The sequence below is a fragment of the Macaca thibetana genome, chromosome 2, assembly GCF_024542745.1.
Source record: "Macaca thibetana thibetana isolate TM-01 chromosome 2, ASM2454274v1, whole genome shotgun sequence".
Classification (NCBI taxonomy): domain Eukaryota; kingdom Metazoa; phylum Chordata; class Mammalia; order Primates; family Cercopithecidae; genus Macaca; species Macaca thibetana.
Window position 1 is genome coordinate 120,806,977 of NC_065579.1, and position 16,451 is coordinate 120,823,427.

Consider the following 16,451-nt stretch of genomic DNA (forward strand, 5'->3'; position numbering starts at 1 on the left):
TGCATGGCCCAGATTTGGCACTGGACCCAAAGGGCCTGCTAGGGTGCTACCGCCTGTCCCACTCCAAGCAGACTTCTCAACATAGAGCACAGCCGGCTCAGGTGGCCCTCTCCATAGAATTCACAAACATGTGAGCCTGCCAGGAACCTGGGGCCCCACAACTAGGGGGTCACCCACAATAGCAGTTCTCAACTAGAGATGTGAGTCTGTTCCAAAGAACATACAGCCCAGGCCTCCAGTAGGGAAGCAGCCATGTGCGTTTTTAACCCTGGTTGAATATGGCTGATACTGAACCAGCCCCTTTCCTTACAGATGAGGGAACAGAAGCCACAAAGAGGTGTATTTTGTGGAAGATCCTATAATGGATCCATAATGTCAGAGTAGGGACCACACGCGAAGTGTCGTGACACTCGTTTCTCTGAACACTACTGGTGCTAACAAGGGGGAAAAGGCCCTGTGCACTCCAGGAAGGGATGTTTCCTCCTAGTTCCCAAGAGGCAGAATGAGCCTTAGGTTATGTTCCCACAAGAGGACGGTGAGAGGGCTACCCCTGCGGCAGAGATACTACTGCAGACATTCTGGCACCCAGTTGGAGGTGAGCAAAAATGGGCCGATGCTCTCTATTGAAATGCCCACAAAGGGATGGCCCTGTGAGAGGCCACCTGGTCCTCACCATTGTGCCAACAACTCACACCTTTTGGCTTTCTCTTCCTAGAGGTGACTTATGAGGCCACCAAGGCAGGAAATGCACATCTCTGCCACATCACCATTTCCTTTGATGACGTATTGAATCTCTCAGGGGCTACAGCTCTTTTCCAGGGAATTGGGGGAAAGTGAAGACAGGCACTGGGCTCTTACTTGGAACCACATAATTGCTAATAGCATCACCAAATCAGGGTTCTCACACTATCCTCTAGTGTTAACACACACTAGAGGATAGGAAGACGGGGTAGGGGCCAGCCTAGTCCATGAGGAAAAGGCAGGTGATGAAAGGGTTTATCACAGCTGTCGGCGAGGCCATGGGGAAGGGGAGTCCCTGGAAGGGCTGTACCGAGGCCTCCCCGGGCCCAGCCCATGAAGCCCATGCTGGCTTTCTCAACACGCTAGCTCTCATTCCGATTGAGAAGAACCAAACAATTACGAGGCAGAAAAACTTCACTATGCGTGTTGATAACCACTGTTTTTCCCCTTATAAAAAGTACATTTGATTTGGAGAAAAGTCGCATTCTAAAAAGTCCAAGGGGAATTTTTTTTTCTCATTTCCAAAGTTCTACTCTTTGCAACTTATCCAAGCATCCAATTCCAAACACAACCTTCACAAAATCCCATTATACAATTCTCCAACTCAATTTTAGCACCAGAACTTTGCTATATTACAATAAAGCTTTTGGGTGAGGTACTTCAGTTTCTATATCATCTATTTACATTTTTTTTTTTTTAAAGAGCCAAGTCTTACTTTTGAACTTATTTAAAAAAAAAAAAAAAAAAAAAGGTGTTTAAGGAGCTTAGAGTAAGTCAGTTTTGCCTCTTGTTTTACTATAAAGGGAGTTTTTTCCACCATCATAATGGGACATTTCTGACAGATAGGCAGAATGCAAATGACAGATGGGTGGGCTGGCTATCAGCAGAAAGAATGACCCAGATAAGGGGCAAATCCACAGTTGAATTCTGTGATCTCCAAATAAAGTGGGCAGGTCTAATCAGACCAAACACCCTCACTCGTGCACCACCAAAGCAACTTCCTAATCACGCTGTGGCTAACTGCACAGTATCTTCAACTTAAATCAATGGTGAAAGAGGTAACTAAAACCTCTACTAGGGATCCCCAGAGTCATAAGTACTAAAATGAAGGCCAGCCTCAATATTTATTTCCCCTCCACCTGGTGAGAAAGAAAGAGAAAAAAAGGAGTAGAGGGCAAGGAGGTGGGGGAGCCTGGGTATTTTAAAAGATAGTTATGAGAGGGGAGGAGAGAAGAGGCGGAACAATGCCTTTCACTTGCAATTACCCAGCTGTGGCTTATTAAAGCTTTTGGCTGCACACTGAAATGACCTGGAGCACTTTTTAAAAAAACCACCACACCGCCTGGGCCCAACACTCGCCCCTACTCTGCTCCCCAGCCCACTAACTCGAGGTTTTGATTGAACCGCCCTGAGACGCAGACACATAGTTTTTTTTAAGCTCCCCAGGTCATTCTACTATGCGAGCCACTGCTTAAACATTTGCCTAGCACTTTGCTGCACCTACCCTAGGCAGAGAAACAGAAGATGAGAAGAGAGGAGAGAAAATAAACTCTGCTGCTGTCCTCAACAGCTCCCGTAAGAGGAATGAACAGATACACATACAGGGGTTTTCTGTAAGCTTCAACTGGTTTATAGGAGGGTGAGCCATGATGGATATCTGCAAGTAAGATCCATTTTTACGGGATGTACAGACTCCTCTCCAATCTCCAACACCAGGTGGCCTCCAGGGTTCAGTGTAGAGAGCAGCAATGCCCCTCAGAGCACAGCAGCAATGCCCCTCAGAACACAGCAGCAAAAGCAGGCTTGCTTTACCCACAGCCCCAAAGGTGCTCAGTACAAAGCTGTCCGAGAGAGCAAGAGTGTCTAACACTCCATGCACGTTCAGTATATAGCAGACACTATACTGAGGACACATACTGTTTAGTTCATCCTAACTACCACCTTATCAGCAAGTATCATTTTATGAGTGAGAAAACTGAGGCCTGAGAGAACCTGCCCAGGTGACGTAGCAAAGGTGATGCAGGCAGGACTCAAACCCAGATCCGATGGATATAGAGCCTTCTCTTCAGCAGTGTGCAAAACTGCCCCCTCTCTATAAAGCCCACATGATGACTGAATCAGGGTAACGTGAAGAGATCCATTTGTACCTACCTTTATCCTACCACTATGTGGAGAAGGAGCCCTGCTATTTACAAACCAGTTTCACAGCAGCCGTCCCTGAGGAAAAAATGTATCAGAGCCCCCAAAGAGACTCTACAATAGGGCAGCCAGTTGAGCAGAAGCCAGTGGCCCCTGAGAGGACAGCCCATGAGTACCTCGGGGGCTGCACACTTCACAGCACACATTTCATCTCCTAGTTGATGAAGCTGGGAAGAAAAAAAACCACAAACTGGCACCTTTATTTCAGCTGTTTGGGTTTGAAAGGCATCCAGGAAGTGAGGAAACTGCAGAGGAATTCGCCTTGAAGTGATGTCTTCGGGGGCAGATAGCCACTATCTGAGAATCTACTGGCACAATCAAACAAGTCTGGGCTCTGCCGAGACCTGATGACAAGAGTGTTTTTCCTCACTGTACCTTCCACAGATGGCCGGCATAATCAGCTTCGAACTGACATGAGAGAGAGACAGGCAGAGACAGCGCGGGGAAGGACCTTCTGTTACTTCGCATCAATGAAAGAAAATCATACCAAGAGCTCCCCAAAGCAAGTTCACCTCGGGCTAGAAACAGGCTTTTAAAGCAAGGGCATTACAGAGGCACGCGGCACCACTTTGGGAGATGTGTGCTGCATTTGCAGGGTAGCAGCATCTCACTCCACACTCCAGAGTAACATCCGAGCCTTTGGGCCACAATACCAAGGCTTCCCACACCTAGTACAGTTTGAAATGTTAGCACTTAAAATGACAAGACCCTTCTAAGCTCCCAGACCACATACTTCCAAGGGTACAGTGAGCATAAGCCCCAGAGATGGAGAGAAATAACAGGATCCAACTTTGATGCCTCCTAGCTCTGTGACCTCGAGCAAGTTCCTTGCCCTCTCTGTGCTTTAGGTGCCTCATCTGTAAATTGTGCTTAACAGATCCTGTGTCTCATAGGACTGCAGAGTTGACACAGTAAGACAGGTCCTGGGAGGTCCCATAGAGCAATGCCTGCCAGTATCAGTTTACCATATATGCTGACTGTCACTATTTTTTCTTCTCAAAAGGCTGAATACAAGACTGCTGATGTTTGACCATTACTGAACAAAACACAAACAGCAATTTCACAGGACTCAATATACTGAGTAACCTATTCTATATTTCAAAACTCTTGCCTTTAAACAAGCAGGGGGAATCCAATATTCCCTATGTATGGCCCAACAATGACAGGCCTCATGAAGGAAAGGCCCTGCATAAACACAAACATATTTCTGCCACTTGGGCTACAAAAGCTGAAAATGGCTCCCAGGTGTGAGCAGACACAATAGGCCCTGCCTTCCCTGCAAGGTCAGCACACAGGTCAAAGTCAAGCCAGCCATTTTCAGATTAGGTGCATATGCACATGAGGCTTCCCAGTGGTAACTGGATTACAGAAGCCACCTGCAGGAAGTGAGGAGGGGGAGGAGAAGGAGGAGGAGGAGGAAATGGTCCCAGTTGGAATGAGACTGTTGATATGGGCTGGAGCCAACCCCTTTCACACGGGAGATTGTGCAATGACAGAGCAGCTCTGCTTCCCGGCTCCATTTCAAGCAGCCCTGGAGGGTTTTCAGCACTCACTGCTGGAAGGAGTGGCACTTCCCCTCCGAGACCATCCACTGCTTCTCCAACATCGGGGAACAACCCGGGTCCCCACTGGATCTTGGGCTATATTTAAAGCTTACATGGTCATCAGGAAAAAGGAAAGAAAGAGAGAAAGAGGTGGGCGGGGTGGCGGAAAGGAAAAAAGCCCTACACTCGACAAAAGCTACCGAGTTTCCAAAAGAGGCAGTGATCTCTACAACCAAGCTCCTATTCCACGGGCTCTCCCCTTCCTCGGCTCCCCCAACCCCACAGCTGGTGTTCCCTTCACTTTCTCAGCAAATGACTTGCAGATGTACGTCTCATCTGGCTGGCTCACCACCCCCACTCTCAAAGAAAGGAGAAAAAAGGAAAGAAAAGGAAGGAAAATGACAAGTCATGACTGTGTAATTTGGCAGGCTGGCTGCGGAGGCCACAGCGGCTCTTTTCCCAGCGAAAGGCTCGCTTAGACTGGGGGCAAGTGGCAGTCTGCACTAAGGAATCCCTGGCAAGTTTCTGGGACAGAGAGCTGCTTTCTTTGTAAATTGGGTGTTTAATTTTCTATTTTGAGGCTCCTTGGTGGTATCTAGCATCTGATGAGGCTGCAGTTCTAAGAACCACGGGCCCTGCTCTTCCTTCCAACAGCGGCCTGCTGGCTCTTCATAAAAGCCTGCCTGTTGAAAAAGAAAAAAGGCAGGGAAGGGAGGGTGTGTGTTGGGGGTGGGGAGTGAGTGAGGGGGTGTATGTGTACACATATTGGCCTAAAAATGGAATTAGCCACGTCCTTTTCGTATTCCTCTGAATGCTCCTCCAAGTACCCAAAGTGTTGGCTGAACATTTAGGGTGTTCCATTTAATGCCTGTAACTTACACCTCCATGTAGGGGAAGAGAAAGGAGCTTTGCAGAACAGGGAGCCTCGGCTAAAATGTCGCTTCATCTGGGAACCTTCTTTGTCATATGCCCCATCAGTGACGGGCAGTGAGATGCCCCTTAAGACATTCCCCAGCCCCTGTATGACGACTGTCTGTCCACCCATCTTCCTCTGCAGCTAGACTGCCAGTTCCTTGAGGGCAGTAACTCCAGGCCCATAGGACCCGACCTGTTTGCTCATGCCAGGCCTTGTGTGGGGCATGTGCCGGCCAACTTCACAGCAGTCGTACAGACGAGCCCACGGTCTCCATCATGAACCAGCTGAGGTTTCTTCCACTTTTTCATCTCTTTTGCCCACTGTTGACCTGGACCATAGTCCCCAGGCTGGGAAAATGGGAGGAGAGTAATCTGGCCATAAACAATGCAGTGCTACAAAGGGGCAACAGGGCAGGTGTGGACCCCAGTAGGGTGGGGGAAAACACGCCCACCTAACTTCCATCTGGAAAAAGAGGTTCCATTCAAGTCTTAGCTGAGGATAAAGACTGATCAGATACGAGTAACGGATAATCAAAAGAACGGTAAGTGTGCTAAAACTGACTCCGGCCGGGGGAGAGTGGATGCTCAGCTGTAAGGGGAGCTGCCAGCACTCACCGGCTGAGAGAATAACAGGGCTCCTGCCACGCTGGGCTGCTCACGAAGCGCTCTCCACCTCTGCAGTAGCCAGTGAAGGTCTGCTGGGGAGACTTGAGTGGTCACCAACAAACAGCAAATTAAGCACAAGCAAATGTGTAACAGCCATGGGCCTCAAACCCTGAGCCACCCAGGTCTGTTCTGTCCGTGGTACTGGAGCTCACTCTGCCCACTGCCCCAGAGCCTTTCTCAGAAGCCATTACCAGGGCCATAGAGACCCACTGTCCCAAACAAATGCCTGCCTCCACACTGGTGACATTAGGAGTGGATCTACATAATTTACTGTCCCCCAAGGCCTAAACAGCTTGGTCAGAACTGACACATGAGCCTTGGGGCTCCCCCCAGCCCCATATGAGCCCCAGCAGAGGTTCTCAAAGCCAGGTTCCCAGGCCAGCAGCAGCGGCAGCATCACCTGGGAACTCATGAGCAAAGCAAATTCTCTTGTCCCATCTCAGACCCGTTGAGCCAAGCCAGAAACGAGGCTGAGACCCAGTGACCTGTGTCTCAGCAAGCCCTACAGGTGGTCTACCAGTGAGGGGAAGCTGCCATCTCCCAAGGGAACCGGCATGAGGTTTTATCCAGAAGAAACAATCAGTTCACATCAACAAAAATCTGGGCCAACAGGGCAGGAACTGAATACATCTTTGAAAACTCAGAAGAGGAACAGAACTTTAGATAATTTTATTTTATATATATATATATATGTATGTGTGTGTGTGTCTGTGTGTGTGTGTATTTCTCCCTATTGTGCTGTTTTTCTTTTTGACTAGGGCTGTATCTTCCCCCTTTAGCATCAGGGAAACAAAACAGCTTCGGACTACTCAAGGAACAAAAGGCATTCACTTAAACTCAACCTGGGCCTTTTAAAACACAGCTTTGCTCACAGTTTCTTCCCAAAGTAGCTGCAGTCATTCACTCTGAACTCCACACTCTTAATGAGCATTCATGTTATTGCCAGAGCAACAGAATGCCAATAGCTCAGGTAAGGTTTACTTTTACATTGACACCCAAACGGACTGGCCATCCTTCAACAGTAAGGCTAAATCAGGTTGCTATGTGGGGGAAGCCTGTCCAAAGTAGCATGGGGACATATACTTGTTTTCATATTTTCTAACACCCTTGATTAGGTCCACTCTTAATCTGGTGACTGGTAGAGGGGCCAGCAGATAATTCCTCCGAAGGAAGAATGGGGTAACCCTTGGTCATGGGGAGCATCACCTCGACTGTACACACACCTATGGTGCCCACAGGTCCAGCTAGCAATAAATGCACAAAGAGGTCCACCATCTGAGATTACCACTCCACTTTTAAAGACAAATTCTTATTTCATCCCTCCAAAGATAAACATCACATGCAAAAACTTTTCACATCAATTCTTTATTATGCCAGTGAAGGATGCCTTTCTTCAGGAGATGCAATATGGAGAAAGTTTTAAGGGCAGGCAGTGAAGAGAAGGGCAAGATGTCTCAACCCAGCTCCTTAGATGGACAGTATGTCCCCCCATCCCCACATACACATGCAGTGGGAATGCCAGCCGCTGCCTGTGCCTCAGTATAATCTCACCTGTGCTTCAAGCCTGATTATTAACAACCTTAACTCAGGTCATGAGGCTGAGACTAACTTTGCGACATTGCATTCCAGGTCGCTTCCAGCTTGAGCCCTCTGAGGGACTCTCATTATTCCCCCCAGCCCTGAGCTGCAGCAGATCACAGCTGCCTCTCTCTAAGGCTCACTCTTTAATTATGCTTTAATGCGAATTGATCTTTGCATTAACGAGCCTGTAAAGAAGATTGATTTCGCCCCTCTTCTTTTCCAGAGGGTTTGCTAGGTACCCTGAGAGTTAAGTATTCCTATTGATTTTACTTCACCAACAGATCCAGCCAAGAAGAGGGCTCAGGCCTTCGCTGCCTCAGATCCCTCCAACCCCAACCAGGGATTCGTCCACTCTTCACTTGCCCCCAGGGAAGGGGGGAGGTGACCACCTCCCCTTGATCACAGGTAGGACACTGCATTTCTTTCCTTCCAAGTTTTATTCTCCAGAAATTACAATAGAGGGATGTTAAGTATCCTACCCTATCCTATCCTCCCCTATGGCCTTTTTTCCTTTTTTTTTTTTTGAGACACTCTAGCCTTGTCTCCCAGGCTAGAGTGCAACGGCGTGATCTCAGCTCACTGCAACCTCCACCTCTCAGGTTCAAGTGATTCTCCTGCCACAGCCTCCCGAGTAGCTGGAATTACAGGCGCCTGCCACCACACCCGGCTAATTTTTGTATTTTTAGTAGAAACGGGGTTTCGCCATGTTGGCCAGGCTGGTCTCCAACTCCTGACCTCGGGTGATCCACCTGCCTCAGCCTCCCAAAGTGCTGGGATTACAGGCATAAGCCACCATGCCTGGCCTTCCTATCCCTTTCATTTAATCACTTTTTCTTCAGCTAAGAGGTCACAGCAAAATATAAAGCCACCTCAGATATTTTTATTAAGTTATTTATATACTAAGTCTTGCAGGTTCATTTGTTAACAGGAGAGAAAAATGCTTTCCTCAAAAAGTTTTCAAGCAAGTGGTTACCAGGGACCAGGGTGAGGGATATGGGAAGTGACTGTTGAAGGAGTATGGGTTTTTCTTGGCGGGGGACGGGGGGTGATGAAAATGTTCTAGCATTCTGTAGTGGTGATGGTTGTACAACACTGAGAATGTACTACAAGTGGCTTTTAAATGGTAAGTTAATGGTAAGTTTATCTTTTTAAATTTTCTGATTTTTTTGTGAGTATATAGTAGGTATATGTATTTATAGGATACATGACATGTCTTGATACAGGCATGCAGTGCATAATAATCACATCATGGAGAATGGGGTATCCACGCCCTCAAGCATTTATCCTTTGTATTACAAACAATCCAATTACACTCTTAATCATTTTTAAATGTACAATTAAGTTATTATTGGCTATAGCCACCCTGTTGTGCTATCAAATAGGTCTTCATTCTTTTTTTTTTTTTTTTGAGGCAGAGTGGCCCAGGCTGGAGTGCAGCAGCACGATCTCGGCTCACTGCACGCTCCGCCTCCCAGGTTCACGCCATTCTCCTGCCTCAGTCTCCTGAGTAGCTGGGACTATAGGTGCCTGCCACCATGCCCAGCTAATTTTTTGTATTTTTAGTAGAGACAGGGTTTCACCGTGTTAGCCAGGATGGTCTCGATCTCCTAACCTTGTGATCTGCCCGCCTTGGCCTCCCAAAGCGCTGGGATTACAGGCGTGAGCTACCGCACCCAGCCATTCTTTCTATTTTTTTGTACCGACTGACCATCCCCACATCGCCTCCTCACGCCCCGGTACATTTATCTTATATCATTAAAAAAATAGTTTTGAAAAACATTTTTTCAAGATTAGAAGTAAAAGGCGTTTCAACGTGTTTTCAAATGCAACATAAACCTAATAAATTTTAATAGCAATATTACAAAGTCACAATTAATTGCGTGCCCCTAAATTTTGCCTCGGTCTTCCTGCTGGTCGAGGACACAGGCTAGGGGAGAGCAAATGACAAGGCACCATAAAGGGATGAGGTCTAGAACAAACCAGCTGGAGAAGTTGTTAGGTGGACAAGGCCAACCCTATGGGTAACATGCTGCAGTCCATGCACAGGAGACAGAAGCTAAGGCCGACTATACCACATGCATTTTTACTCCCAGGTTCAATGATTTTCACTGTCACCAATCTTCTCAACGGTACAAGTGCAGCAACACCACAGGAAAAGCAGGGATTTTTCCTTAACAGAAATGTCATTTATTCATCAGACAAAATTACTGTTGCTGTGGGAATTGTAACATGAGTTTCCTGGATTTCAAATTAAAAAAAAAAAAAAAATGTCAAACATAAAAATCTACTGGCAGCTTCTGCCCCCATTTAACAAAAGTCTGTTTCTTTTTCTCAGCACTATTTTATGAAATTAGCTCCCGCACCGGAACCCAGTCTTATTAAGAGCTTTCCTTGCGTTCTATGCTTTCTGTTTATTAAGGACAAATGGCTCCGGCATTATCCTCAGAACAAGACGCAAATAAATCTGTTCCTTGACAAATATGTTAATTGAATTAGATTCCTTTAATCAGAAGGTATTAACCAATTGAAATGTTGCTGTATGACTCCAGTTCCCAAAACTATGGAAGTCTCTTTTGAAGCCCTGATAGAAAAAGCCAGGTGCAGAGCACTGCCTCTTCCCACGAGGCTCTCCCAACGGTGCCATCCAGCTCAGGAGGGCTCTGGTGTCTGGGAAGTCGGCTCGCTCCTGCATAGGCAGAATGAAACACAGACAGAAAGGGCCAACTTTCAGAGGCAAAAGTCCATAATTATCGGTGTCCGAGCTGAAAATTAACAAACCTACTACTTCTGTGAAAAGATAGAAAGCAACAACAGTGGTTATTGGTCAGAGGGTAACTATGTCTTTTGTGATGTTATTGCCCCCACTCTCAACTTTCGGGTCACAAAGAGAATACACAAGCTTCGAGGGTACTTCTACCATCTGCTTCAACTTCCTCATTCAACGAATGAGAAAAAAAGCAATGTATGTATCCCATGTCACAACTACATTAGAGACGGCAGGACCCACACCTGGCCCCGACTTTTCTGTGATGCATCTACCTATAAACTTGTCCCAAGAAAGTTGTCTGGGCTCCTATCACTCACACGGCCTCAGCAGACATTTGCTCTATTCTCTCTGCACATTTTGATTATTTTTTTCTGATCCTCTGTCTGCCCACAAAAATGGAATAAGAATTTGAGGATTAAGGACTATAAGCATCTAACTATTAACTACCACATTTTCAAATGATGTGTTGAGGCTTCCGCTTCTCCTTGGGACAGCCTCTGGGCCACAACCGCAGGGGCACAAAAAGTGCCTGCTAAATATTTACAGAACACCTGACACCCTTCAGTTCACTAGTTCCGAAAAGTAACAGACACATCAGCAAAACCTGCTGTTCAAAGCCTGGATGACTGGAATCATCATGTGGATGGGGCTGCTAAGTCTTCTGCCTTCATTGGTTAGGATGAGGAAGGTGGTTCTTTGGGCTATAAAACGATGCTCATCCACTGCCTGCTCTGTTGTTTTCTCCCTTGTCCTTCGCACGGTCCACTTGGGAAATACAGAAAAGGCATGAAGGATTATCAATAATCCAGCCGCTCAGATGTCACACTGCTAACCTAACTTGCCAGCACTGAATCCAGGCATCCAGTCTAAGAACGGGGAACACAGGCACCTCAGAGAAAACCAAGATAAAGCCCCTTCAGTTTCTGTCGTTTCAGAGAAATCACTGACCAAATCAGGTGGTGCCCAACTTCAGGCCAAAGAGCTGGCTGCCAGTGCTAACCTGCATTTTCCAAACTGAATCCAAACAGGGAGCAAGTCTTTTTTTTTCTCTCTCTTGCTTTACATATTTCAATGCTGTCTAATGGAATAGCAGGAACAAGGCCAAACAGCCCCACTTCTCTTGGCACTTGGGCCAAGGAACAGAAATGTATTTTTAGTCAGCAGAGCAAGGTGCAATTCGAACTGCCACAGGCCCATGGGGCGAGCTGGGGGCCCTGCCTGCCTCTGGCACAGCGTGGTTCACAGTCACCTGCCGTGCTCCTGCCCCGAGTGCATGGGGTTATATAAAGGAGTGATGCAAAGGCATTTGTATCAGGTCTCAGTTCCACTTCTCACTTTTGCAACTTAGAAGACCTCCAGGGAGGCTCAGTTTCTTCTCTGATAACACAGAGATACTCTCTGTGGCCCTAGCTTCCTCACCATGTGAGGAACAGGAGGAGTTACATCAGCATTTCTCAAACTTGAACTCGTGGACAAACGGCCAGGGCCCTTGTTAAATGGAGCTTCTGATCCAGTAGTGTTGGCATCAAGCCTGAGGTTCTGCATTTCTAACAAGCTCGAGGCTAACTCAATACTGATGGTCCATGACCTGTGTTTTAAGCGGCAAGGAGCTCCTAGCATCTTCAAGTGCTTTGCTTTATTGACACACAACAGGTTATCACATCCCTATTAGCCTCACATAAGATGAACTCATTGATTAAGCCAAAAATTAAACACCTTCCAGATGCTGGGCCCACATACCAGGTGGGTACAAAATAAAGTCAGACCTTTACCCGTCAAGGGAACAAAGGGCCACAAACCTTCCTTCCAGCACTTTACAGGAACAAGGACTGACTCTTAAATCCTGTGGCCTTAAAGGTGAGATCCTGCCAAGATCCAAGGAGCTAGGTGACAACTAGCTACCAGCCAACAACAGTATCCACCATTTGTCAAACATTCCCACACAATGCTGGGAGCTTCATATACATTCCACTCCCCCAGGTCTCACTTTCTTCATGTATAAAATGGGTCAAAAACCATTATGTAAATGAGAGAAATGAGGTTCAGAGAGACTAGGTCATCTGTCCAGGGCACACAGTGAGTTGCAATTCTAACCTCCCACATTCTCCTGCAATCCCACAATGCCATGAAAAGGGTTAAGCCCAAGACCATGTTTCACAGGGACACAGCACCTCCTGAACACAGGGCGTGCTGCCAGCCAAAGATCCAAGATCTGTAAGCTATGCCAGCACTCTTATTAATAGCACCTTCCTGCAAAGTTTCTCTGCTCGGCCTGCCGAGCCTCAGTATTGAGATAAGATTCACACAGGTGAGCAAACGAATTATAAAACCAGCAAAATCAGAATAAAATTAAACTATGCAAGCCTGGAGTGGAAACAGGAAATTCAGTGTGAAGAGGGAGGTGCTCTGCTGGGGACGCTGCCAATAAAATCTGGCAGAGAAAATTGTTGGACTCATGGCTGGTTTATCTGGAAAGTCTTCTGGGCGAGTTTAAAACAAGCAAGATCCTCCACCTGACTGCTGAAGAAATAGGGGTAGGACCAGTGCTCAGTTCTCTAGCAAAAGTCTGTAACAGCACAAATGATAGTATTCCCAATGGGTGCCTTCCTGTCTTTTTAGCTAAGGCCCTTCATTTGCTTTTGCATTTCCAGTGTGCTGTGTATAAAAAATAGACTGTATCTTATCTAACACTTGACCATGACAACATACTTTTACACTGATCCCAGACGCCTGGGGGTACTTTCTTTTTCTTAAAGCCATAAAGTAAACTGAGTCACATTACCAAATTCACTGGCACAAAGATGAGCTTGCTGTCTTATAATTGACACTGCTTCCTTTAACTCCAGTTTTATTTGAAGTTGCAGCTTAATCAACCACAGAAGCAAGAAATCTAGTTCCATATACCTCTGGGCATTAAAAAAAAAAAAGACCTACTTTCTTGCAAATTAAAGATGAGGTAAAACTTCCAGCTTTTAATTCTGCAAACCCCAAAAGAAGCAAGCAAAGCATCTGTCGTAATCATTAGGGCCACATGAAGAGAGGTCTTTCTTCACCAGCGAGCACATGAACTCAAGTTATCCTGCCACAAGGTATCAGCAAGGCAACAAACGCCATGGCCCCACCACACAACCCAGAGTCCCCCAAACGGCACCACTTACAGAAAGAGAGAGACGACATGTGATGAAGCAGCGCCCAGGGATGGTATGGCTGTCAACTCATTATTATTGAGGTACCTGTAACAACAACAAGAAATTAATCATGTAAAGCATTTTAAATTAGTCTGAAATCATACGCATACGAGAGAAATAAACGAACGTTGCTGAATCTGCCACAGTAAACCTATATTCTAATGTTGGAGAAAAGAGAAAGAATTTAGCAGTGGGTTTTCAAAGGGAAAGAAGTCACATGAGGTCACAAAAACTAGCTATTGATCACACCCATGGCTAGAAATAAACACTAACGGGAAGCATCTCCTATCTGCCATCAGCTTCCCATAGAACTCAGAAATCAAGACAAGGAACGGTGAGAACAAGCCAAGAGGCAGGTTCGGGACAAAAGTGCCCCTAAGACCATCGGTGAGAACACTCCCCGTGGGCCGAAATTTGCCCTTGCAAAGGGCAACAAGTGTGGAACAAGAGCCAGAGACTCACATCCTGGCTCACATGGAGTTCTGAGGGGCTTGGGACACATGGGGCCAATTATTTCAGTGCCTCATCTGTGAAATAACAAGGGAACTGGACTCAGGGACTCTCTTCCATTTGAGGTTCCAGCTGGACTCTGATGAGCCTCTGGATGCATCCCCCAGAAAAATGAACATATATGCACACACTTTTGTGCATAAACACTTTGAAAATTCTCCACAGACGAGATTTGCTCTCCAAGCTCCCTTCCTGCTCAAATAGTCCAAATCTGTATTTCCATAGTTAGTATCTCTTAACGGAAGGGGAAACCCACGAACCAAAGCTCAGCTCGCCTGGTCTGCCCCCAGAGGCTGTGCAATCTGGCCTCCTTACATGGACATGTATTTCCAAATCTGGGAAGAGAATCCAAAATCAGACTTGCAAAGTGAGCCCAACAATCCTGAAGAAAACCAAAGCACAGTGTTCAGGCTTTCTGCCAGGTGATGGGCTAGAAATAAATTACTTGCGATGCAAAGTCAAGGGGATAAAACTCGGTTCTCTTATTCTCAGTTTTTTAAGGGAGGTACATCTAACACAGAGCATCTTGTTTCTGTTTGAAGACAAGGCAACTGAAATGACAGCTGTACTCATACAAGTATACAGCTAGCATGTGCTTGAATAGAATAATCTGGTTGTCTGCCATCTTTTATAGAAATGAATAGAAGGAAAAAAAAAAAAAAAAAGGAAAGGCCTTGAATTATCCCATTTGCTTTCTTCAGTGCCAAAGCCAGTTAGGGATGAAGCTTGGCAATTACTGGGCTGTGGGACACAGAATGCCTGTTTCAATAGCTTCATGGCTGAAGCATCTGGCAGAGAGAAGGCAGATCCGTATCATGTGGCAAATCCTTTCTCCACTTAAAGGGCCCTTGTTTGTGTGTTGAAACAGACAATTAATTACTTTAACAGTCTCTTATCTGACTGCCCCCTAAATCAGATTGTTTCTGCTTCACCTTTTATCTCCTCCAACCCTGCTGTGATCCATTTCCCATCCACATGCAGGGACACTGAAAACTCTCCATTAGTCTTAATCTCAGCTAATAAATTGTCAAAGTACCCATCGACGCGCCTATTATTACAAGAGACCCCCAGGTTTTATCAGAGCAAGAAAAACTAAGGTCGGGCACCTGCTGCCAATCAGGCAGCTTGCCTAAGAACTCTTTCGTTGCTTGCGATTTATTCTGAAACACAGAGAATGGTGGTAACAAAAACAAACGCAGTTAAATTAATGAAGGCTGACTATGTGCCAGGCACAGCTCTAAGAGTTTTTCAGTATATTCATGCATCTTTACAGCCCTCGGAAACAGGTCTCAGGAACATTTCCACTGCACCAATGAGGAAACTGAAACACAGACGTTAAGTAGTTTGACCAAGGTCGCCAGCAGTAAGTGGTAGTGGCCCAGGGTGCCTAGCCCAAGTCTAGGTTCTTCCTCATTACCTTCTAGTTCTTTATTTCAGCAAAAACTCGACATGCCTCGTGCACTTTCACCATCACAACAACTTTGAGTCAGGTACCAGGGTAACTACTACCATTCTCTACATTACAGGTAAGTTCTCTAGGCCAGTTTAAGTCACTAGCCTAGGATCACACAACGAGAGAGGACCCGGCCAAGAGCTGAAAAAAGTATGACAGAGAGGAGAGCAACATGCTCAAAGGCCAGCTGGAAAGCTCGTAATCCCTTAGGTAACAGCACAGTTGTTTTTCAGCCAGCTTAGGATCTCACTTGATTTTAAACCTGAAACAAAGCGTATGGACTTCTCTGCAGGGGGCTACGCCTGATGAGCTTGGTCTCAAGCCAGGCCTACCGTATCTGTGACAAACTGCTCCACCCAATTTCACAGAAATAAATGAACAAGGGAAGGGGGCATCATGATATTTCGAAACGTGACAGATCTGCTGGAAGTGGAGCATAGAGGGGCGGTGGACCAGGGCTGGAGCTCAACTGGGCCTTGTATGTCTAGATGAGCAGCCCCGAGTCAACAGGCTCAGTCAGAAACAGCAGGCTCTGGTGGCATCAGGGCTGCCTGACTTACAGGGAGGACACTCGGAGCCCCCAGGAGAGGCCCTGCCCAGTAAGCTTACTTCCAGATCATTTCTACTGAAAAAAGAACTGCTATTCCGAGTAAGTCTGTTAGCTCCACCACTGCTGGCCCCCTTTTTGTTCACTCTGTCCCCTGTTGAAACAAGAAGACTCTCCTCAGAAGGCAGCAAAGGCCCAGCTCACTCTGAGATGCAATGAACTTCTTGCCAGACTGAAATAGAGACTGGTCAAAAATAGCACAGCTACAGCTTTGAGGGGAGAGGCGCTCAGGAAGTTTAGCAGAGTCTCCATGAAAAAGGAAATTTTCAGAATTAAAGAT

The 16,451-nt window shown here is 46.4% G+C and overlaps 1 protein-coding gene across 2 annotated transcripts in view; it reads right to left on the reverse strand.

Moving 5' to 3' along the window:
- LRIG1 (leucine rich repeats and immunoglobulin like domains 1) overlaps nt 1-16,451 on the reverse strand; it is a 126,730-nt gene that overhangs the window by 65,074 nt on the left and 45,205 nt on the right. For both annotated transcript variants that reach the window (XM_050781283.1, XM_050781282.1), the window contains exon 3: nt 13,572-13,646. Coding sequence is in view for 1 of the 2 variants with exons in the window: in XM_050781282.1 (XP_050637239.1) it covers nt 13,572-13,646 (75 nt within the window). In the remaining variant the exon portion in view is untranslated. The remainder of the gene's footprint in view (nt 1-13,571; nt 13,647-16,451) is intronic.